The sequence below is a fragment of the Epinephelus lanceolatus genome, chromosome 8 (assembly GCF_041903045.1).
Source record: "Epinephelus lanceolatus isolate andai-2023 chromosome 8, ASM4190304v1, whole genome shotgun sequence".
NCBI lineage: Eukaryota > Metazoa > Chordata > Actinopteri > Perciformes > Serranidae > Epinephelus > Epinephelus lanceolatus.
In genome coordinates this window covers 27,953,526-27,978,601 of record NC_135741.1, presented here as the reverse complement: position 1 = coordinate 27,978,601, position 25,076 = coordinate 27,953,526, and the positions used below count along the sequence as shown (strand labels likewise).

The window sequence follows — 25,076 nt, the reverse complement described above, 5'->3', positions numbered from 1 at the left end:
GGTAGGAAGGGTGTATTGTGAGGGCCAGGCTCAAAATCTTTCTAGATTTGAGTCTGGATTTCCAGGCTAACTTGACAGCAAACTAGCTCGACAACATGGCCAAACGCAAGTATGACGCTGAATGTATGAAACTGTGTGGACCTTGAACTAATGACTTAGAAGAAATCTGGACCCCATGGCTGGACGTATTGGGAACCAATGATATAGCGGATACATTGAAACTTAACATTTCAGCAATGCTGTGGTTAAGCTTTGGTTAGGTTTAGGCACAAAACCACTTGGTTATGGTTAGAAAAAGATGATGTTTTGACTTAAAATGCCCAGTATTAATCGCACAATCCCGGCAGTAAAAGCAGCGATGTCTTGGTGAAAGACAAATGCTTTTCATGCCACGATCCCAGCAGATAAAACAGCCATGTCTCAGTAAAAACCAATCTCTTTTCGTGCCTAAAAGCTGCTGGAAAAACGGTGATGGGTCGTTATAAAACACCCACATTTGGAGAGTGAAAAGCAGCTGGAAACACAGCAATGGCGTGCTTAATCACAACTGGTGTTCTTATTTGTTGGTCTTGAACTGTGGTCTGCAGTGGTCTGGTAGGCATCCTACCTAAGTGTTGCGCCGTCCACAATCCCCCCAACCTCCAGATCAGTGGTTCCCAACTGGTCCAGCCACAGGGGTCCAGATTTCTCCTTAGTCATTAGCTCAAGGTCCACACAGTTTAATACATTCAGCATCATACTTGGGTTTGGCCATGACGTTGAGCTAGTTTGCTGTCTCTGTTAAATAGCTTCCTGTTATTAACTCATTCTACAGCAGGAACCGGCACATCATAATAAAAACTCTGTGCCTGATATTCATTGAACTTCAAAGTAATGTATGTTTTTTACAAACCCACGACCCACCTTTGGACCGTGACCCACCAGTTGGGAACCACTGCTCCAGATGACAAAGGCAGCTAATACATTACATCGCTTTAGAAACCTTGACATGAAGTGTACAAATGTGATGTATTTGTGGTTTGCAGAAACGTGCAATGCCAACTTTTTTCCTGGCGTCTGGCTGATATTTCATCAGTCACTAATTACTTGGCAGCTTCTGTGTGGAGCACTTCATGTTGATGCTGTAAAACTTTGCATCTTCCTGACTGATTTTCAAAGTACCAGTGAAGACAGAGTGTTAAGTTATGTGCAGATATGGGGACATTTTTCTCCATTTACAATCCCTGCATTTGAAGACTTATGGCACAATATCACCGCACATATCCTGAATAGAGACTCTATTGTGATAATTTACAGAGCAGTAAAGGTCATAAGAAGGATCTCTCCCATAAAAGAGAATCCACCTCACCATTTTTACCCTGACAGCTATACGGTACATCACATATTGTATATTTGGTTTGAATATCCACCTTTGTGAGCAAGAAATAATCCTCCCCAAAGGACGTACGGCTAATATGTTTAAATAATAATCTTATATAATCTTGTCATTCCTCTGTGACACACATAACATCTCCATCTCTGTTTGCACCAACCCTTTGTGTACATGGCAGGGCATTACAAAGCAGACTAAAGGCTGAAATCCCACTTGAAATTTTTGGTCATCCTCTTCCTCCCACCACCACCACCACCACCGTGTCACTCTCTCTCTTTCTTTCTCTCTCTCTTTTTGTCTTTTTCTTTATCTTATTTTGATATGCTTGACAGACGATGTTAGGCTAGGGTTCCCATGGTAACTGCATTTTAAACAGGCACGCCTGATGTCTGTGTGTTAACCATCGTTAGTGGTGACACTCTTGTCTTTGGTCAAATAGAAAAAAAATGAACTGTGCTGCAGGCACAGTGTGGTGCCTGTCATTTTCCTGTCATTGTTATGAAGACAAGCTTTGTTTTGTTTTTTTCTATATGACTCTGCAAGGAAAGGTCTGTAAAACTGAATAGAGGAAAGCGAGGGAACCATCAGTGTATACACCGTGAGTATGCAGAAGATATTTTTACTGTTGGAAATACAGAAAGATGGTTGTCCTTCATTTAGTTAAGTGTGAGTCTTGTGATTAAAAATCTGGGAAATGTAAGGCTGTATATTAATGGATGAATTGGGCTTGATATTTATATATATATTCACCTAGAAAAAAAAAACTAATTTACTCAATGCATTGTTTTGTACTTACTCCATTCAGCTGAAGTCATGATGGTCACCAGGCGGCTGATCACCAGCTGGGGTAGGCTCTTCCATTTTGGCACCATTGGGCAAGCATACTGTAGTTCAAGTAAACCGAGACAACACCAGACTTTGGAAAATCTAGTCCATGACGGCAGACTTTGGCCAATCGCAGGTCATTACAGAGAGAGAGAGTGTTCCTATTGGCTGTTCTACAAGTGCAAATGCGTGTGCATGTCCCTTCAATGGCGGCGAATCCTGCGGAGAAAGTTGCTATACCAGCACTGGCAACAACTGCCTACGCTGCAGAGCGACCCAAAAAATGAAGATGGAATTAAAGTTTGACAATAAATGAAAACAATATCAGCAAATGGTTTCAGAGATGGAGAGAAAATGTTGCTAATACTTTAGCCCTCTGCTAACAGGAGCCAAAGGTTCACAGCTGCAGCCTCATGTTGACAATAAGAAGCTAACATGCATCCACAGTCTTCAGTTCACAGTGGCACAGAGAGAGGTGGAGGGACAGTGGGGTGGCTAGCTAACTCTTGTCCATTTGTGGTCTGATTAACGGAGAGATAGCGGGGCAGGGAGGGGTGAATGTGGTGCAGGCAACTGTACAACAAAATAATATTAAATTGATCAGTGTATGGGAACCACTGGGTTTCTGTAAGTGCATTCATATGCCATGGTCGTCTGATGGGAGGGGCTTAGAACAGTGAAGGGGGAGCTGTAGGATGAGGGTGTTTTCTTAGGGTGCTTTCAGACCTAGAGTTGTCTTGCTTTGGTCCGAATCGGGGACTAATTTTGTCACAAAGTTGCATAATTGCCTAGAGTTGGTTCGTGTTCTCATGGCAGCATTTGCAAGCGGACCAAATCAAATGCCTTGCCTCTTGATTGGTCAGAACTTCACAGACTGATTTTAGCGCTGGTCATCGTGTACTTTATTGCTGTCATCGTTCATTTTAAGCAAATCATAGAGTTTGAAAACGAGGCGCGGCCCCAAATATTAAACAATGCTTTGATGCATTGGATGTGCTGAATGTGCATATTAAGGCAGTACAGGAGGAGGTGCACATTAATAATCCTCCAGGACTGTAACATGCTCATGTTTAACCCAAACAATGTGTAATGTGACTGCAGTTGGTTCGGATCAAGGTTGGAACGCGTTCTCACCACAAACGAACCGCACCAGAGTTCCTTTGTAACCGGACTGAGACCACGTCTTCGAGAAAGTCTCAGTCCAGTTGTTTTGGTGTGCACCCGAGTGTGATTGCTGTGTTCACACCTGTCTAAACAAACTGCACTTAGGGTGCAAACAAACCTGAGTTCGATTGAACCAAACCAAACAGGGCAGGTGTGAAAGCACCCTTAAAATCGACTGTTTCTTTTTTTTCCTATTCTAGACATCTGTCTGTCACAAGCTTTAAGAGCACAAGCGGTGAATATAATAACAGCCTTACCTATAGGAGGTTATGTAATCAGTGAAATAGCACTGCAAGAAATATTAACTTGGTGAAGCCCATAATCTTCAGACTCTCTCAAGGCCGTGCCAAGGAGGTGCTGATTCCACTCTATGGTTCGGTATTAACGGTGTAGTTTTGAATATTTCACACTGTGACTGTACACACACACTATAGACTCTTGTGTTTAAAGAAATAGTACAGCATGTAAAGTCTACAGTCTGCACTCTGCCTCGCTCTGTCTCATTTTATATGTGAAGTGATGCAGCATGTTTGTCAGTCTGGGCTGTGTTTGTCAGCGAGTGTATCAACAGTATGTCAACATGTCTCACAATCAGTGTCGACCACACAAGTGTCTGCACTGTGACGGATCTTAGAATAATTGTGTGTTTTATTTGATAGGAATGAAAATCCAAGCAGTCTGAGTTTTCCAATCATGTTCGAGGAAATTCAAATTGCTTTTGACCTTTAACGCTATGTTCCCGAGCCTTGTTACATACCCTGACATGACCCCTTCAGTAAAAGGATGTAAGATTACTTTGTGGCGTGGAATAGAGGAGGTTGGCTTTTCCACTTGTGTAAACTGATTAATATTTAAGATATTCATCTCATAAATCAAACGATGCATTCTGACAGCTCATTTTGAGAGATTTTACTGCCTGATTTGTTTTAATCATTGAGGATTAACTCCACAATGACCCCCCTATCCCCCCTCCCAGTGCTCTAATAATTTGGATACGCACATTTGCCACCTTCTTTGACTCAGAGTGATAATGAAGCAGACACAGATAAGTTTGCAATCACACTATTTGTCTTTTTGTATCAGCTCAAAAAGGGGATCCTAGCACTGCACGTGCTGAAGCATAGAAGCTATACCAAGCCCTGTAACATCCCCTGCTGAAGTGCAGACCCTTCCCATGAGAGAGTGCTCGTACTATGTCGCAGGTAGCACAACTTCCTCTGGACTTGCTTTCTCTCGGGGAGGATGAACTTGCAGCCTCATTGCTTCGCAAGTCGTATCATTTATCTCTGTTGTGGTGCAACGTGATTTGCGGCAGACTTAACAGTCGTGCTACGCAATCTGCTTCCAGGACTGCTGAGTGCCAAAGGTTTTAGAGAATGTGTGTATGTGGTTTCCCCCTGAACAAGGACATCTCGACACTCCTACTTTCCCAACCCCCACGGTCCTGTACCTGATTTCCCAGAGCTAGCCTCCGCCCAGAGAGGATTGATGGACTGGCTGTATATTCCATTAGAAGGGAAGCACTGATTATAAAGCTGAGATGTGGAGGGAGCTGCATGATAAAATGGTAAGGCTCACTGAGAAATGCTCAGCGATTGGCTAATACAGTGGGTGGCTTCTGTGTTTGTCAGTGTTAATTTTAGCATAAGATGTATACAGTGCAGGTAATACTTTTTATGTGATAGAGTGTTCTATTGCCTCAGTGCAGCAGCTGCTTTACACATTAAAACATAAACTGTATATGGAATATAGACTTTATATATTTTTGTTGTCACTGTAAAGGTGCAAATGACAGTAAAAGAGTGAGAAGAATAAAATCTGTTCTTATAAGTCACATGTGAGCACTCATACTGTGACACACACAGATTCACACAGGCATACACATTATGCCTACGTATGCACCTTTAGGTATTCTACTGATACAGAATCATTATTCCAGAATATAGGACACTATAATATAGGACACAGAATATGTATTGTCAAAATAAATATTATAAATAAATTTCAGTGTGGTGATGGTGTTAGGGTAGAAACTACTTGTTGATACCTGTTCAGCCTAGTAGTCGTGGTAAGCACTGTAGTCTTGGCGCACTCTGTTATATACATAAATTCTAGTAATCTTAGCAATAAGAACAGTATACAATATTTCAGTCAGGAGAGACAGGTTAATGAAGTAAAGATAACTATTTGATACAAATTGCAGGTTAACAGATGATTTTTGATGATTGAGAATACACAGAAAGACTGACGCTTAGAATCTACAGGGAGATTTTGTAATCGAGAGGCGTCCACCCTGAGCAGCAGCAAGATAAGTCCTCCATGGAGTCCGGACACTGGTGGCGGTGGTGGCTGATGGGCTAATGAGGCTGATGAATCTGTAAAGACTGGCGAGGTGGAGTGCAAAAGCAGCATGAACATACTAAGTGCAGAAAGACAATCATATTTAGAAAAACAGCAGCAAAATGATAGGCTAACAATGAAGGTGTGTTGATATGTTATTAGTTGAATGTAATCAGCTGATAGAACAGCTGTTATCTGAAATGACAGCATGAAATTGTGAGTGAACATGTGTGCGAGGAGTAAATGGCAGATGGTGTGAGAAATAAATTACAGGCCTAAGCGTGTAAAAGTATATACTTCCTGATGGAAATTTTGCTAAAGCTTCATCAGAGTTTACAGCCATGCTAGCAGCTCTATGTGACTGTACTTTGACACAGTGATATTTTATGCTAACGTCAGTATGCTAGCATGGTCATGTTAAAAACGTATAATATTTGCTATGATCACTATCTAAGTGTAGCACATTGCCGTGCTAACAACGCTAAATACAAAGTCCAGCTGAGGGAATATCATTAATTTTGTAGGTAGTCACCATAAAACAAATTGACATTTGACATTTGACAAATTGAAATTGCGACCTGTTGTTAGCGCTAGATGAAAAGTCAGGGGAGTACCCAAGTTATTGGGATACATCCTCTGAGAACTATGTATGTTTGCACCAAACGTCAGTGGCAGTCCATCCAGTGGTTGTTACTGAAAAGCAAAAGAGAAAATGTCAAGGAATCACTAAAATCAGTGAGATTCATCCTCTGAATGTCTGTACAAAATTTTGTCCTTTAGATGTTTTAGTCCGGAACCAAAGTAGTGGACCAACCAGCCAATCAGCCAGCCAGTATTGCAATCTATAAAACTAGTGTGGCTGCAGAAATTACATAATTATTGTTCAGATATAACAAACCAAACATTCCCCTCTTACTGGGGATTCTCAGTCATAACAATCAAGTCCTCTCTTTGTGCTAGTCAAAGGCACCATGGAGACTCCAAAAAGTGCCAGAAATCTGTGAGGGTGGCCAACCTGTCCAGTTAACTCCCTGGAAAACAACAAGGATACTCTTACACTTGGCACAAAATGAAGAAGCGTAGATCCATATTTACAGTCGATGAGAATAATCTCTCCAAACGTCCCGGAAACAGACAGATGGTTTGGTTGGAGCAAACTGTCTTTGTTTCTGGCCGAAAGTAATGTCCCTTTAAATCTGCAAATTAATGAATAGCCTAATTAACAGGAGTGAAGTTTGAGGCATGCTTTGTTCATTTTTGTGAATGATGTAGTCTCAAAAGAGTCTGGCAACAGAAAAACACTGCCTGGAGATCACAGTAAGCACATTATCTGTGTGCTCATTTCTGTTGCAGATTACACATAACTCATACTATTACTACTGTTGCTACTACTACTATCACTACTTTGTTTTTAACACTGCTGTTGTAGGATTAAGATTGGATTAGCAAAGATTGATGACAAACACGTGTTTTATAAAAGCCTTTCTGTAAAAATTAGCAGTCTTGTCATAATCCACATCCTAATCTTGTTAGTGAGGCCGTCCATAAGATGATGCACTCTTATGTTGAAAGCCTGGAGTTTTAGCCAGAACATCAGAATGGTCAAATGGGCCATTGATGGACTTTAAATTTAACAAGCCGAACAAAATCAATATCTTCATTAAAGGCTCAGATAACTTTAATTACAAAACAACAACCAACATTACAAAAAACATGTTTCATTCCCCTCCCTTATGAGTATCCAGCCATACAGATAGAGTTTTATTTGGATATCTACCACTGTTTACAGTGAGGGATGGAGTAAGAACAGTTTCACGGTAAACTGCTGTAAAATTCCTGACGGTTAGTTATTACTGTTTAAATTGTAATTCATGAAAACCATGTTTGATTCCCATGCTTTGACAAACTCATGGTAAATACTGTTCAGCATCAACCAAAGTTAGCAACAGTTGCAGGTACAACATGCAACGTGGGTTTGTTTTGCTATTCCCTTGTTTACAGAGTAGGTGTGCAGCAGGTAAACCCAGCGATGCCACTGGTCCATTGTCCACTGACAGTGATGCAGAGACACCCGAGCAAGCATTTCAGAGACAGGCTGTTCTTAATGATAGGGTTTTCATATGTTTACATAAGGTATTGGCTTTGCTATTGTTTTAATGTTTGTAGGTATGTAATCGAAAATGCATAGTGCTGCTAATTTGTTGTGGTTTTCCCTATAGAACTTGAGTAAATGAATTCATTGTGTGCATCAGAACTTTTTTTTTTCATCTTTAGCACATTTTTTGGATGATTTTTTTAGCTTTTGCCTTTATTTGACAGGAAAGTTGAAGCATCAAAGTGGGACAGAGAGAGGGGATGACATGCAGCAAAGGGCCACAAGCTGGAATTAAACCTGTGCCTGCTGGAGCAAGGACATTACCTCTGTACACAGGGTGCCTGCTCTACTCACTGAGCTACTGGGTGCCTGGACAATTCTGATAACTGAGATCATTTTGAGCACTATAATTGTGATATAAAATTTTCATACTGTTTCATCTCTAGTACCGAGTCGCCAAAGAGTCAAGGTGAGATTTTTTTCTTCGTTCCCTGTTGAGGCATGGACACAGGATCTCTGGGGGTGTCTTCGCTGTCATCAAGGAATGCCGTTGCCATGAGGAGATGTAATTGGTCGTCAGCAATGTTAGGGTGGGTGATGCGTGTCAAGTGGCATCAACATGAATTTTCCCAGCAGAATATTGCATCGTAATGAGATGATCGATGTTATTCACTTCACCTGCCAGTGGTTTTAATGTTGTGGCTGACCAGTGTATATCAGCATACTTAATGCCAGTTCAGAGTAAAATTCAATGTGCTAATCCATACTGGGGCATTACGCTGGGAGCAGCAGACATATGGCTCAGAGGGAATGGAGGAAGAAACGTATTGCAAGAGAACACAAACACAGAATATTGCCAGGAAATGCAAAACATCTTGCGAGGGAATGCGACAGGCAAACAAAATAATACAGTGACCCTTGGGGGGTCTCCATAGTGAGGTCTTTAAATTGTCCTGAGCACCAGTAATGCAATTCTGTTCACATCCAGTGTCTCTATAGCCAAATGTCCCACCACTCCCTTTGTAATTTAGTTGTCCCTTAAACATCCTTGGATTTTATTTTTATTCTCATAGTAAATCACTTTGACTATGGGGGAAGCTGCTGGAATCAGTGGTTTGAATGGAAACACATTTGCAAGAAACGTGACCAAGTGTAGACAAGTAATATTGAAATGCAGTACGGGGGCTTAAACTGTTGGGGGATGTTGAGGGAAATGCTCGAGAGGATGATGCTTTTCTTGCAACAACAGCTCAGTAGCTGTCAAGAAAAGAAGAGTACAAATAGACCTCGTTGAATCAGGCAGGTCTCATCTACGGAGTTAAATGCTGCACTTTGATCTAAAAGCTGTAAAATAGAGCAATCAACGGCTTTCATGGTGAGGGGGAGGCAGCTCCCTCGACGTGCTGATGAGAGCTCTAGAACCTGACACGTAATGTTGAGAGGTGACTTTAAAATCTCAGTGGGTTGTTATCTAGAAATAAGGTAGGTTTTCCCTCAGAATTTAGGCATGGTTGGGGATTTCCTGTGATGTGCTGTTTTATTTAAAACCAGTATCAGTATCAGTTTAAAATAAACTCAGCACAGGATTGTTTATTCAGATTACAGAACAGTCTTGACTTTATTGATCTTACTCATGCAAAGCTTTATATTGTGGCCAGAGGAAATGCTGATGACACTGTGGTTGTCGTCACTGTTTGCTCACATCTTACACCAGACATCATTTTTCCGTCCAATATACTCTGGAGGAAAGCAAACACTTGATGCTGTTAGCACATGCACAATTTTCTGACAGCATACTGTGTTTGAGGAGCGAGAGGAATCCACAAGCTGTGTTTCCCCTGCTCTGCTGTGACATATTTTTGAGATGACATACTTGACAGATTTCTCCTGCCCACCTGCTGATGAAGGATGGGCCTGTGGGCAGCTGACGCCTGCCTGAAGACGCATCAATTCTTGGGGCCTCTAAATTGACAGAGTCTTTGTTTGAGAGACGGCATGATGACAAACGGGCACGGTGCGGGCCGCGGTGAATGGTGCATCATGGGCATCATTCTGTCCTAGATGATCAGCCATCATGTCCGTTACTATCTGGCAATTTATCTGAGCTGCCCTGCTGCAGACGATGAGGGTTTTGGGGGCGTCACTTTGTCTGCATTTTGCTTTCTTGAGTCAGAGAGGAGCTGACATTCAGCAGTTTGAGATTTCTTTCCTCTTCAGTGAGTGCAGTTTTAAAATCTTGCAGCTGATCCAGGCTTACATCAGGACAGCTGCGATGCTCAGTAATGATTACTCTGTATCTGGTCTGACTCTGAAATGTGGAGCGCAGAGGAGGTCATCTCCAGAGATAGACTGACATGGCCAGGCAGATAGAATCCTGAATGAGTCGGTGATAGAGAACTGTGTGTGTGTTTGATACAATAAAGGAACTGTGCTGAATCTTGCATATCTCTGTCTTATCTTAAAGGATTTTCACTAGCTGAGCAGCTAAACACCGCTTATCTCATTGATGCCTGCAGTGTTTTGTAACACACATAAATTGGCAACACTTCTTATGGGAACAAAGCACCTTCATTTGATACGAAGATATGATCTGTTCTTTTTGACAGTCGGAGATACGGCACATCATAGACATTAGACTCGGCGTCTTTGCTTTTCACCCACAAAGACGGTAAATATTTGAAACAAAGTGCGACGCGATGACAAATGTTTGAAATGTGGAGGCAAATACTTTGCAGCAGAAGAATACAAGTTTACAGATGCCTTGTATTTTAACAGAGTTGGACCATCTGCACACTCTTCTGTGTTGTGACAGTCAACCCAGGAGGCGTAAATGACTCATAGCTGTCTCCCATACTAAATGAATGGCAATGTTTATGCAGGTAAATCTGCTAAATGTTGGTGGATTTTGGAAGACCATTTCGATTTTAGGGTCATTCAGAGGTATTAAAGACATACTGTGCGGGATGTTTCTGAAAAATAATATACTGACTCATACAGAGGTAATGCCTCTCAGTCATCACTTACAACCCGCTGGAAGTGTGTGGAGGTCTATTCATCTATTATTATCTATCTACGGCCTAGTGATAGATACAGTGCAAAAAATTATATAGATTTATCCTCCTGAAACCCAAACTTTTGTTTGGTATGCATTTCTAATTTCTCCTAGCTATTTAGGATCAGTAGGATGAGTGTAAAAAACTAAACACTATTAATGATAATAAAGTCCCAGTGTCCTCAAACGAGACAATAGTAAAGTCCCAATGTCTACAAATGAGTACTTGCTAATTGACAGTGTTTAATCTTGTTACTGTTGCTACAATTGGTCAGTTTTGTTGCGATATCAAACTACAAACATTAATCAGAAATAAACAAGTTTAAACCATAAAATCTGATCAGATTTTGGACACATCCACTTTTGTGTCTTGCAGACTGATTTGACAGAGATGGCTGCCATCTTTTTTTTTTAACATGGGTTAGTGTATTGTGCTCTTACTACCACTAGATGGCACAAAAAAGTGTCCATGAACGAGGACAACAGGTCTAAGTTAAGCAGAATGAAGTATAAGGGCAAGTAAACCCAAAATGTGATGTCGTCATATGAGGACACAGGGTCACAGGAGGATATAGTGAAGCAAAATACCAAACAACAGTGACTCTGGAGTTTGCTTTTACTTTCACTTTCGCAAGCGATGTTAACAAAAAGTAACCGACAATTCTGCATAGCATACCTTTAACTATACTTATTTTATATATATAAAAATAATATTTACAGGAGATAGAACTGAACAGTTTTTTGTGTCGGGGTGGATGGGGGGCTTCAAAGGTAGTGCTTCATATTTCCAAATTGTCTTCACTGGCACAAACCAGAGTGACACACTGACAAAGCTTTTTGAGCAGAACTCACAGTTTTCAGTTTGTGCTCAGCAAACACTAATATTTAGACTGTAATCAGAATTTCTAAAACAATTTGTTCTAATTATTTGGTAAATGGAAACAGGACAAGCTTTACTGAGCGTTTTGGAAAGAATTCATGTACTGAACATTTGCAAGCCAATAAATTGTGGTGACTGGCAAAGAGATGATTTGCCTCAATCTGGACTTATGAGGTGCTATACAGTATAACAAGATGAATCATTATATGAAACATTCTCTCATTTTATACTTCACTGATGTATGTATTTACAACAGCCAAATAGCACTACACCCCTGATCCTCTGCCTCGTCCACCCTCCACCCTCCATCCGAGGCAGAGGATCAGGGGTGTAGTGCTATTTGTTCAAGTACCAGAGCACACCACTGACATGCATGTGTGCACGCGCATGGCTGTTGTAAATACATACATCAGTGAAGTATAAAATGAGAGAATGTTTCATATAATGTTTCATCTTTAGTAGTTAAAAGGTATGGCTATTGACTAAGTGCTGCTCAGAGGCCACCTTGTGAATTAATCATCATATCTTAAATGTTCATATGACAGCTTGGACCATTCTATTTGTTTTTATTTGCTCTCTTGCATGACAGACGCTTTAGTGATGATTGGATGATCAGACTTACATCACTGCAGAGGATCAACACCTGAATTAGTCAAGATAAAATCTAATGTCGAGGCTTGAAAACTACTATTTATTGTATGACTATTGCAATTGATTGTATTAGGCCTCGGCCTAAATTTGTGACATCGCCTCTTTCCAACAGTGCCCCGCCCACTTCTAACTAGTGAGAAGAGCACAGACAAAAACACAAAGACAGAAAAATACTGTATCTGTGATTTGAAATAACCGAAATTCTTATATCTTTTGTTAAATAGGTTCTCAGGACCTTTAACACGGTGTCTGTATTCAACAGCGAGGGTAAACAGTGAGAATGGACTGCAAAGCTTCCCCCGTTTTTCCATCAATATCACATCGACTTCTGTCTCTTCATGTCTTATACAATTACCATCATCGGTAGTTTGGGACTGCTGCGACCTTTAGTAAGTTAAGTGCAATCAGTTTTCATCAGGACAGAGACGCATTTAAAACTCATCCAGACACACACACACACATACACACACACACATACACCACAGTGCCCACACAGTTTGTGATTAATAGGCAGGAGTGGAAGTAGAGGCAAGACTGTCTGGGAGTATTTTGGTCGTCTGTGACTCAAGCAAATGTTAAAAACTGTAGTACAGTATCACAGTGGTGTCTGAGGGCAATGATATGTATTATTTAAAAGCACTTTCCCAAATCTCGCCTGGCATTGTTTTAATTTGGGCCATACACTTCTGAGGTATAAATAAAAATAAATACTGTCTATTTAAGTAAAGCTAAGCTAACTCATGAAATGCAGCTATTTATGGAGGCCTTCAATCATGCACATGGTTTTCAGAGCATCACCCATCCCGATGCTGTCATACTTCACAAAGACTTTCCTTGACGTCTGCTCTTTGAAGTTCAAGAACCAAAGGGCCCCAGATGATTTTGTGGAGAAAGACCTTTAATGGGAGTCTGTTTGAAGACAGTGACTGTTACGGGAATGTTGAGTCTAAGCAGCCACAGCACCTCATACTCCTCAGTCTTCATCATCTCCCTTGCACAGATGATTAGGCGTGCGGAGACCAGAACTGATGTGGAGCAGGAGTGATTGAATCACAAAGTGACCCAAATGAAAGAATTGATTGGCCTCGCGATCATGATGTGTGTGAAATGAGCGCCCCAAAGTCTCTGACACTGATATATTAGGATTCTTTTCAAGTTTGCTTGTGATTCACTGATGTTATTGTTCTGACAGCTGGCTCATAGGGAGCTGACATTTGCTCTGAGTTGGGGTATTGCAGTGGGCAGATGTGATTGGCTCAGGTGAGCGAGTGTTCATGAGAACTGATACTTAGCAGAGGAATGAAATCAGATTAGAGATGGATGTCAAGATAAAAGAATAGACCTGGAATTCTTTATTGTGTTCCTCAGTATTTAACAGAGTGTGTGAAATGAGCTGTTATATGAAACGGTGTCATGATGGTATCGACACTTTATGATTAAACAGGACTGAGAGTCTACACCCGTTAGAGCTGGGTATCTCTACCTTTAAGGTGTTGGACAAAAGAACCCAGTACCAAGTAGTATCAAAACTTCATCAGTCAAACGATAACTCCATTCGATCCTTTTTCAGTCGGGTGTCAGATCCTTTTTTACCGATATCCAGCCTTAGCTATGCCAGAAGCTCTGTTAGCTAGCATCAGCATGCTAACAAGCTTACACTACTAATGCTAACTTGCTGATGTTTAGCAGGTAGAGAATGTGAAGGTACATCACACTGTGACAAGACAAGACAGTTTACAACAACCCGGTCTCACTCCGATGTCATTGAAATCCAGCACTTGGGCAGTGACTTGTGGCCCAAATGCCATCCTCTAACATCAGTATGATACGGGGCCAGTCAGTGTTAAAGGTTAACAGCGCTCAGCAGTAGTAGATGGGTCCAACAAACACAGCCTTTTACCCGGGAGAGCGGTTTCTTGCGTCCCGTATGATTATAAAGCCAAACCCTGTTGTTATTTCCTAAACTCATCTACACTTTTTTGTTGCCATTAGTTTGTCCAAATATCGTTGCTTGACCACGTAGCAGGCAGTGCAAGATGGCACCCCATCCAAAACATTTAACACGGTGTGATGTCAACTTCACATTCTCATTAATAGAGTGCTCCGGGGATGACATTTCTGTTTAGGCTGATTAGTGTCGCCCTGTTTCTCTCTTCAAAAAGCCAATGGGATTTTTCCATTGGATTTTGGATTATTGCAGAAAATAAGCTCTGTGGCAAACAAACGTTGGTGAAACTTACACGTTTTGTTCGGCAAGATAGACTTCACAAATGAACACCACTTCACCAAATGATTTTTGAAACCTGAATGCAAGATAAAGCATTATGTAGTCTCATTTAGCCACTTGCTGGCAACCACCGTTTCTAGGACACATTAGAGCTTCAAAATTCATCAGTGGAATATCTACTAATGTGTTTTATGTTGTAGAACAAACCGTGAAAGTCTCTTGAGCTTGTGCTGAACACAGACCTTATTACAGGCATCTAACTGAATTCCCATTTCAAAAAACTCCTCAACTTTGTGATGAGGAAACCAGGAGTGCAAAAATGCTAACTCATTTTCAGGTTTTAGGACTCATTCCTGGGCACTCTACGTCTACTTTGTTCACCACCTTAGTATAGTGTACTGGCATGCTAATATTTGCCACTTAGAATTTAACACAAATGGCTAAGACTCATAAGAATATCATTAGTCTTTCTGTTGCATGGGCATTATACATGCCCATGCAACAGGTTTCACTCAATACCACAGGTCAGGAGATCCACAAAGTCCACTGGGGACCATGCACGCCTGTACAAAATGTCATTGAATAGTTGAGATATTTTAGTCTACACCAAAGCGATGCCGATCAACTGATTGATATTTCCATTACAGAGTCATGCTGCTTTTAGCAGTTTATAATCATGATCGCTTGGGAAAAATTCATTTGGAAAACAGACTTTTATGAACCAGTATCATTATATGATATTAGCACTACTATTAAATGATTACAGCAAATGACACTCTGTGATAATATTGAATAATTTCCCACCTGTAATAAAATGTGCTGTAAATAAAGTTTAATTATTGTCAGTATTGAGCTTGTGAATTTACACCCTGACTACCAGATATCCTTGAACTAGCGGGCAGACGTTATTTAATGAAAAACCTGGTCAGGTTCACTCATCAGTAAGCTCCTTGTGGTAGCAGAGTGTTGTTTCACAGCTTCTCTACCTCTTCATTACTGTAGATATGCATTCATGTAAATCGGCTGCTTCCTTTGTCTGACTTTGACATTGTCTCATTGCATAAACATGAGTCGTGTGAGACAATTTTTCACATGGAAATCTGCTTTATCTCTATCACCTTAACCCGAAACCCTGTAAAATGCTATTTGTGCATACAATATGCAGTCACAAAGAGAATATCTTTTGAAATCAATTAGGGTATTATTCATTAATTAGATTAATCAAACAACCCTCAGGTCCTTCAAAGTTGTGGAGGAACAGTGCACGGTGCGAGCCAGTCAGCTGTGTGACATCTGCAGCCTTCCTAGTGCCAGGCTGCTCTCCTCTTTGATCCGGCTTCATTATGCAGAGGGAAGCTGACCTATCATGAAAGCTGAGACGTGCTGTGTTCGAGCCTCCCAAATTGTAAACACAGAGAGATACACTCAGACAGCTGGTAGAGGGAAAAATTGTTAATTAGAGCCTCTTCTTTGGGGAAAAATACTACCATATCTTTTCCTGGTTTACAAACACTTCACTGGCCGTTATTAGACCAAATTAAGCTTCTGTTTTGCTCCTCCCTAATGACGGCTTTCCCTGGAAGCTTTGTGCTTTTTTATCAGAGCTTCCCATGTCCCCTCCTCACTAATCCCTTCCTTTCATTAACCTCTTGCTTTATTTTATGCTTTTTTCACTTTTTTGTTTTTTGCTTTTTTGCATTCCGGCTTCAAGGTTTGTATTTCAGACATCTTCAGTGTGTGTGAGATAAGGTACATATTCAGACTAGCTGATATTTCCTTTCTTTCATATCAACAGTTTTCAAGTGTGGTTTACAATGAGATGACAGTTTGCTTTGAAGTGAGAAGCACATTTTCATTATGGTTTTTAAGCCATTTCACCCTTTATAGGTAGTCATTAATGAAGTAGGTTTTGAACAATATTACACATGCCTGAGGCTGACACATTTCCTGGAGTTACTTAAGAAGAAGCTGTTGCATTATGCAGCAGAGTTTGCACTTTCTCTTGGGGCTGAAAAATGGGGATATTCTAAGATAAACAATATACTTGAGGAAAGGGGCAACCTCATAATTTGGCAATTACCTCTCTATATTTCTTGGCTGGGAAACAGAAACACACATAAAACTCTGCACCCTTACCGACTTATCACAATCCAGTCCCTCTCAAAAATGGCTTAAGTGTAGAATTTAAACACCCTGCAATTCAGAGGAAAATTCCACATGTTATCTTGAAATGTTTTCAGCTGACATATAAGGAATGTTCAATTCGTGACCCCATGCTCACTTTTCAAACTAAAGCTACAGATTGACTCTGGGCTTTATCTCTGATGATTCGTTTCTCTTAGCTGTACCACCTAATCTGAATATCAGCAATTGTACTGGCTGTCACCCGGAAAAAGAGCACCGTGCAGGAGTCCAGCTCGGGTACAGCAGTGGTCACCTTCAAATGACAAGGTTCATCTGTCTCCAGCTCAGCTGAATATTGTATCAGCATTGTTGTATGTCTCACTCTGCAGCCCTTCTCTTGTCCTTTCCCTGTGTGTCTCTCTCCTCGTAACCTCTGCCTTTTCTTCTGTGCTACTCTTCCCCTTCTCTTGTCTCATCCTTAGATTGTCACGTTCACAGAGCCCTCTCCTTCCACGTCATCTCCCTCCCTCTCTCTCTCTCATTCTCTATCTCGGTGTGTCTGCTGTCTTGTGCCGTGCCGCAGGGCTCTGGCTGATGTAATTTATGCTATCTCCTTTGCTAGTGTGAGAGGAGAGCGTCCTGAAGCCAACACTCTTCATGCAGAGTGCTCCTGTGGGAGGCTGTGAGCCAGCACTGACTGAGCTACCCTCTCTCTCTCCTCTGCCATCTCTCCATGCACAATGAAATGACCATGCGTGTGAAGAAGCGCTCAATCTGCATGGCAGTACGGCATAATTACAGATACCACACAGCAGCTGCAAAGACAAATTGCATGTGATGTCACGACAGGTATTTGTTCGGCAGCCATTCATTTTGCCAAAATGTCAGTTAAAGTAAAGACTTCATATGCTGTGTGCAGATGGTAGGCGTTTTGCTCACGTCTCATGAGTCCATCAGGAATACACAGATTGGACTTACAGCAGCAGTAAGCACTCAACACTGTTTTTTTTTTTTGAACAGGAAAATAGTTGATGTTATGAATATGTTTATGTGTGGTTTCAGGACTGCAATCCATTTCTATGACAACAGAGACGGCTTTGGCTGGGGAATTGAAGAGCGCAATGGAGGGTGACGCCAGGAGAACCAATCAGGTGGGAGCGCTGTGGAACTCACAGCAGCTGTAGATCATTTAACTCAGGCCTCTCAATCACTCAGGGGCCTTCCAGCATGTTTGATATGCAAGACCGCTAACCCCCGTCTGCCTGTGCCAGCAACTTAACATCTTAACATCTTAGAGCAGCAGCTCACTCTACATCATGCATTTGATGATTGCCTCACATGATCAAAGATTTGGGATTTAAATCACTTTGAAAGACAAGTACATAATGCCCCTCGGGACTCGGAATTCAAATATTTAAATGAAAGACAAAGTACAGTGATTTGAGGCTCACTCACTTAGAGGAAGGATTTTCTCTCTCCCAGGTTCCAGAGGACCAGGGGGAAATGGACGATAGCTCAGAGAAGACCCCCAGCAAAGCCTCCAAATCCCCCCAGAAAAGCAACAAGCGGCCCAAGACTGTCCCCGTCAAAGTCACTCTGCTTGACGGCTCAGATTATGAGACTGGAGTTGAGGTATGCTACTCACTTTGCATCATCACAGATGGGGAAAATAGCTGACTAATGATTATGATTATGTGTTTCAAAAGTTATATCAACATAGGTCTTCTTCTCATAATTTTCATACCATTTCATATAATTTAATATCATTTCTGTCAGTAATAATCACATTTTACCCACCAAATTTTTTTGTTAAGACCTGGGACAGGTCAGACATGAGCGGTCTGACAGGGTTTTAAAACAAAACAACAGGTAAGCAATAGAAAAGTCGCCTAGATGTTTTACAGACTGACTTCATTGTCCAATTTGGGCTTGCAGCACTTGTTGTAGTTGTGCACACACACAATAAGGAATAAATATAAAACTTTTTGGGTCCTTCTGTAAGTGCATTTCCATTCACCTGTGTTTATGCACTTTTTTCAATTGGTGAGTGGAAATGTCAGAAATCGAAAATGAAATCGGAGTGTTGCTAAAAAGGTTGGCATCAATTAAAAAAACAAACAATAAAAGAAAGCAGCCTTAAAAATGGAGACAGACATACAAAAATATCTTGAGGTAAACAAAGCCTGTGACTCACATGCCACTCAAACTTTTGCTTTACTTAAGAGATGAAAAATAGCGGGAGACGAAAACATCAGTTATGTGTAAAGCAATTAGGAGACTGTAACTTTCGAACACAAAATGACCATTTGTATATCAGTTAGTCATTCATTCTTTTTCTGTAATCGCTTATCCTGTTGGGGGTCGTGGTGGGGGTGGAGCCTATCCCCCTGGACAGGTCGGCAGACTATCACAGGGCTGACACATAGAGACAGACAACCATTCAAGCTTATGGGCAATATAGAGTCACCAATTAACCTGCATGTGTTTGGACTGTGGGAAGAAGCTGGAGTACCTGAGAAAACCCACGCTGACACAGGGAGAACATGCAAAATCCGCACAGAAAGGGCTCAAACCAGCAACCCTCTTGCTGTGAGGCGACAATGCTAACCACTGCACCATCATGCCACCCTAGTCATGCTGTATTACCTTGAATTTGTGAACAGTACTTCATTGTTCTCACGTCTCCACAGAAAACGGCAAAACATATTGATTTATTGACTGACTGAGGACCATGTATGACAACAAGACTATTTAAAGACCAGGGGCGATTGCTCTGAGACAACAAGGGAGGCTGAATTCCCCTAAAATTTCATAGAAGCAATGGTCAAATATGCACTATTGAATTTACATTAAAATAAGAATTTACATTGCATTAAACGTGCGCTAGGATGCACTTAACATCATGACTATGATGTTCACACGTCAGCTGTTTATCACCAGTTTTCAAACGGGACCTCCCTGTCATACATTCTCGTGTCAGCACGGTGGACGCAGAGCTTCCAAGCATTCCTATGAGACAGCGCTGAGCAGGTATTTTTCATGCAGCAAAGCGAGCATTCTGTGGGGGCAAGAATAACAAAGTTTTCATTAGAAGTTCAAGGTAACGCGATTGTTTTGTGGGCGTGCATTCCTTAATGTGTGAAATAAACCGAAACACCATATTTCTACCACGTTTTGCATTACTATTTCTTGTTAGTGGTTTGACTTTCTTCTGCAGTGGCTTAATGCCACATAAGTGGAGCATTAGTGTACCGACTGTTTATCTGAAGGCATCCATCTCCTAATATTCTCATAAAGTAGAGGACGGAAATGCACATTAATTAGTTTCTTTGGAAAAGATCTGCTCATAAAATCTGTTCCGGGGATAATGTTGAAAACACAGGATGGTAAGAAACCTTCTCTAGCAACCTGTAAGCTGTAGAAAAAACAACAACATCAGGATTCAATTCTGCAAACATGCAGAAACATAATTAGAAATAATGATTTGAAAATGTTTTGCAGTGCTATTAAAACACAGTTTGGCTGTTTCTCCACGCTTAAATGCACAGAGGCTTAGATTTCATACCTGGCTATGCAGAGTGACCAAGAACACAGCATTTTAAGAAGCCGGTGTACATCTCCCTCATTTGAACAGAGCCCTTGACTCAGCACACAACACCACAGCACACCTCAGTGGGATTTATTCTCCCTCAGTAATACACGCTACTGAGTCAGGAAATGCAGCTCTGTTGCTATTCTCCCTGAGAGGGCAAGTGACGGGTGGAGAGAGGTAAGACAAGCTCTGCATTGTGGGGGATGGACGGCTCAGATGAGCAATCCCCAGCTTCCATGAATCGTGACTCTGTAGCCTTTTGTGTTTGTAAACAGACAGGCGTAGTTCCTGGTTTATTTGAATTTCACAGCAGCCCACACGCTCATCACGATCGAAACACTGCAGAAAATTAATCTGGAGCAAAACGACTGTGGAGGCAGAGCGAAGGGTGTCAAAGCAGGGTGCTCCACAACAGAGGGAGATCCTGGGCAGGACTTACACAGCTGCCGTGAATCACATTAAAGCCAGCGCTGGAACCTCATTGGCTGCTGCTGCCGCTGCTGATGGAGGGTGATGTGTGACAGGAATGATCTTGTTGGCTCAGCCTCATTCATGTCACTATATTCCTTTTATGGCTCTCACGTGACCTCACTTATTATACTTACGAGTGGAGAAATATGTCAGGCGTCCTGACCGAGGCATCACACACACATTCTCCTTCAACTCAACCCCACACCCCACCTCTCCCTCTGTCTTGCATACACACACACACTCATTTCTTCATGTCACCTGGGCAGTGACACTAGAGGTATTGGGCTTTGACGGGAAATCCATACGGTTGACAGATGAGCGCTCTTATGTTTGACCGGGGCGAAAATAGAATGGGAGAGGGAGAGAGGAGGAGGAAAAGATGAAGAGAGCGGGGGAGGAGGTGGAGAAAAAGATGAAGAGGACGTGGATACTAGGAGTGGTTGTTTGTGTACTGTAGTTTGTATGCGAGTGTGTACATCACTGTGTGCGTGATGGGAAAAAAAAAGGCAAGCGGGGACACAATGATGAATGCAGTGAAATCATTGCTTTAATGACAGCCATGATGTCCACTGAGCGAGCGTGCACTGATGATATAAACACAGAGAGGCAGCCAGAGCCTTCTATTGATGTTTGGCTCACGACATTATAGATATTGATTGAGCTCAGTGCATTTGTCCAGTCCTTAAACTAAAGCCACACTATTAGGAAAGAACTCCACCTGCTCACAGGACTCTACAGCCTTCCAGCTCACACACTCTATCACTTTCCCCCGAAAACCATCATGAATGAAACATCTGGCTTTTTTTAAATAACATCCCGAGGAGACCATTGTACCGGTATTTTAACTGCTTAAACTTTGGCTGAACGTAATTTCCTCCGCAGGTCCAATCCATGCAATACTAATGCTCATTTCCACGGTTCATTCATTTCTGCTGGTTAACCACACGACCACATGAGTTTCCACTTTATTGGAGAGGCAGGGCTGTTTAGGGCCTGCAAAGCTTTCTGTGCCACTGAAATTTCAGAGCTCAGCTGCTGACGCTGTCCAGCTACAGGCTATTTTAGACGTGCCTCATTCACACAGTGATAGAAATAATAAAAATAACTGCTCTCATGCATTTATCTTCAGTCAGTCCCATGCTGGCACTGTTGAAATGTGTTTCCTTTTTTCGCATTAGCAGCCTGATTGTAATACAAACTGCTGACCCAAACCAAATAATTTCTGTAGCGTTTCTCCTGGATGCAGCAGTGGCAATAATCATGCAGTAAAAAGCGGGACAACAGATACATCGATGTATGCACAGGATGAAAAGCATTAAACCTACCGTCCAGAGCGCTCAGCATTCTTATATATTCAGTGCTTTGCGAGAGAAGCTCCATAAATGTAAGGCTCACGTGATCATGTGGCTAACAAGTTAAACCAAATGAAAGATTCATGACAAGCTTGGCCTCTTTTGAGAAAGCTTAAAGAATGATAACATCAGTTTATCGACGGTATATTCTGCGTAATTTCTTCCCATTTCAGCAGCACCCATCTTACACATTGCCCCGCAGCTTTGCTCGCTCAGAGTGTGCACAATCAGCAGCAGACCTGAGCCTCTGAAGGTTTAAATGAGTTCAATCTTTTGCTCAAGGAAACTTAAGAGTGTGTGCTTGCCATGTGGAGCACAACCTGTCTAGTGGAAGGGCAGCCTTTGCTCACATCCTGCGAACCAGCTGCTTGACACTGCGCTTTGAGCTACAAGGACTTTTGAAAATTCACAGATTTATTGTTTCCGATCCTCAGAACAAATCAAATGTATTTTTGAGGCTTTTATCCAAGCGGTCATGAGTCATACTCGGTGAACGAGCTATTAAGGCTTTTAATAAAATGACTCTGGAACAGGAAGATACTTGGTTTCTCCAACATCAACTATTACAATTTAAATGTTTATTGCATTCACATGTTTTTCCAGCACGGCAGCCAGTGTGAAGAACAACCCTCTGTTTGTTTACTTCAACTGAAACGTGCTTACAAAACACGGCATGACTGTGAAATCAAGAAAATGTCAAGCCAATGCCAAGTTTTCTTGAGGCTGCTGTTTATTATAGAGGCATTTCACCTATTTTACACACGAAGATTAGTTTAAAGTCACTCTACCTGACTGTCACTCGTCAGATTGCTCTACTGATGTGGACCTGCACTTGTATAGCGCCTTTCTAGTCATCTGACCACTCAAAGTGCTTTTTACAAGTCACATTCACACAATTCACACACACATTCACACACTGGTGTTAGAGGCTACCATACAAGGTGCCACCTGCTACTCAGTTATTTAACACACTCACACACCGACGGAGCAACCATCAGGAGCAATCTGGGGTTCAGTCTCTTGCTCAAGGAGCTCAAGGATACTTCGCCATGCACACGGTACAATTCGCTGTCTTGTAATCAGGAGTCTTGAAGTTGTTTTGGTTTTCACATGACTGACCAGCGACAGGAGGTCACACTCTACAAGATCTTTCAAGAGTCCTCGTCTATGTCTTGTCGGGCCAAACACATGGGTTGCGCAGGTTGACACGCCAGTCAGGCAGGCACTGGTTATTAAAAACATACATTTTGCGTGCAATAATCCACCTTCCACCTTCTCTTTCCCTCTCTGTGTCTCTTTCCCTGTCATACACACACACACACACACACACACACTTGTGTCTTGCGCTCTCTTTGCCAGTAGCTCGTTGACAAGGTGCCAAACAGGTCCAGATACTTAGCCCGCCAGATATCTGAGCCACTCAGCTCGCTTCTTTGAAGAGTTCACACATACGCTCAAGCACCGATTCGCAAGCACCGAGCCAGCGCCAATTTGCCTCTGATCTGGGGCTGTTGTTGGGAGGCTCCGAAAAATTTTCAGCAAGTGGAAAATAAGGGCTAAAGTCATGCAGTGTGAACGAGGCATTACTCATCACGAGGAGTTCTACAAAGCCTGTGAAAACGGGTGTAAGAAGTCTTTTGTTGCTCTGGGGGGATCTTTCTGAAGTCTAAAAAATAATTCACTCTTGTGATGTCATCTGGGTTATCTTGGCTTGGATTTTGAGGCTTCAAGTTTATAACACAAGGCCTGTATTACAAACTGAGCGTGAGGGATTTGAAAGACATGGGCATCAGTAGATCCAGTGAAAGATGATATATAACGTAGCCTCCAGCATTTTGTGAGCTCTGTCCGTGATAGAGACTGACAGTCAGGATCTGTTGGCCTCTGCTGCTTTAACATTGACCAAGCGGCCCAATTTTTTGGAGGTGTGATACTAAATCCCCGAAGCACTCCTTTGCTGAAATTCTTCTGTTGCTGGCAGGGTAGTTTGTCATTTGCTCTACTCAACCTGACTGTAGAGTTTGAGCACTATATCTAAGAACATAGCTGTGCAATTGCATCCCATAATAGAAGCTACACTGACTCAGGCTAACTTACCGCCACAGCTTTCCTCTACTTATTTGATTCCACGGTGCTATCCCTCCACCTGCATTACTTAAAGTGACTAAGTTCGAAAGATTTACTTTCTCTTCTTCATTAACCCATTCTCACACACACACACGCACACACTGTCTCTCCTCATCTTGTTTGCATGGGTGAGGCGATCAGCAAAATGGATTTCTAGGATTACGCCAAATGGCTGCTAACACAATCAGCCCACAGAACTAGTTACAGAAATGTGATTGGAGCCAATTGGAGCGACAACGAAATCTCATCAGCAGCTCCTGAATTGGTTGCCATGCTTGGGGGACCACCTGAGATGTGTGTTGCAATTTCATTTTGTAAGAAAATCGAATATATGCGCCGCACCCCCCCCCCAAAAAAAAATCACCAGCTGCAGCCTCTGCCTGTTAATCAGCATTATTCTCTGACTGCTTCACCCGTGGCAGCCTCAGTGCAGCAGGATATAAATTATTATTGATATGATTGAGAGACAGATCACTCCATAATGCTTAATTAATTAGTCTCCTCTTAAATATTTAAAAGGTATGTTGACTGTACGGCTGGTGCTTCCTACACGGGCTGAACAAAGCTCTGTGGTGGCCTTGTAGTAACCAGAGATAGAGAAAGTGAGAGGGCACATACAGAAGGGACCTATTACTTCTGTTTCCATGGTAACAGCTGCTTGGTTGCTTTGTCGCCATAGGAGCCAGGTTTCCCTAGGAGATGAATCTGGCATGTGTGTTCCTGTGTGTGCGCACGCTCCTCTGTGTCCGTGCATGTGTGTGTGGAGATGGTGTTTTGCCAAGGCCGTCTGTGCGTCCCACAGAG

At 42.0% G+C, this 25,076-nt stretch overlaps 1 protein-coding gene across 4 annotated transcripts in view; it reads left to right on the top strand.

Annotated features, from left to right (window-relative positions):
* LOC117258229 (band 4.1-like protein 1) overlaps positions 1 to 25,076 on the top strand; it is a 62,364-nt gene that overhangs the window by 3,535 nt on the left and 33,753 nt on the right. For 3 of the 4 annotated variants that reach the window (XM_033628892.2, XM_033628893.2, XM_033628889.2), the window contains exons 2-3: positions 17,793 to 17,881; positions 18,213 to 18,362. In XM_033628892.2, the coding sequence (XP_033484783.1) occupies positions 17,810 to 17,881; positions 18,213 to 18,362 (222 nt within the window). In that variant the 5' untranslated portion in view covers positions 17,793 to 17,809. Of the gene's footprint in view, positions 1 to 17,214; positions 17,580 to 17,792; positions 17,882 to 18,212; positions 18,363 to 25,076 lie in introns of those variants that run through there. The other variant, XM_033628891.2, reaches the window with a different exon arrangement.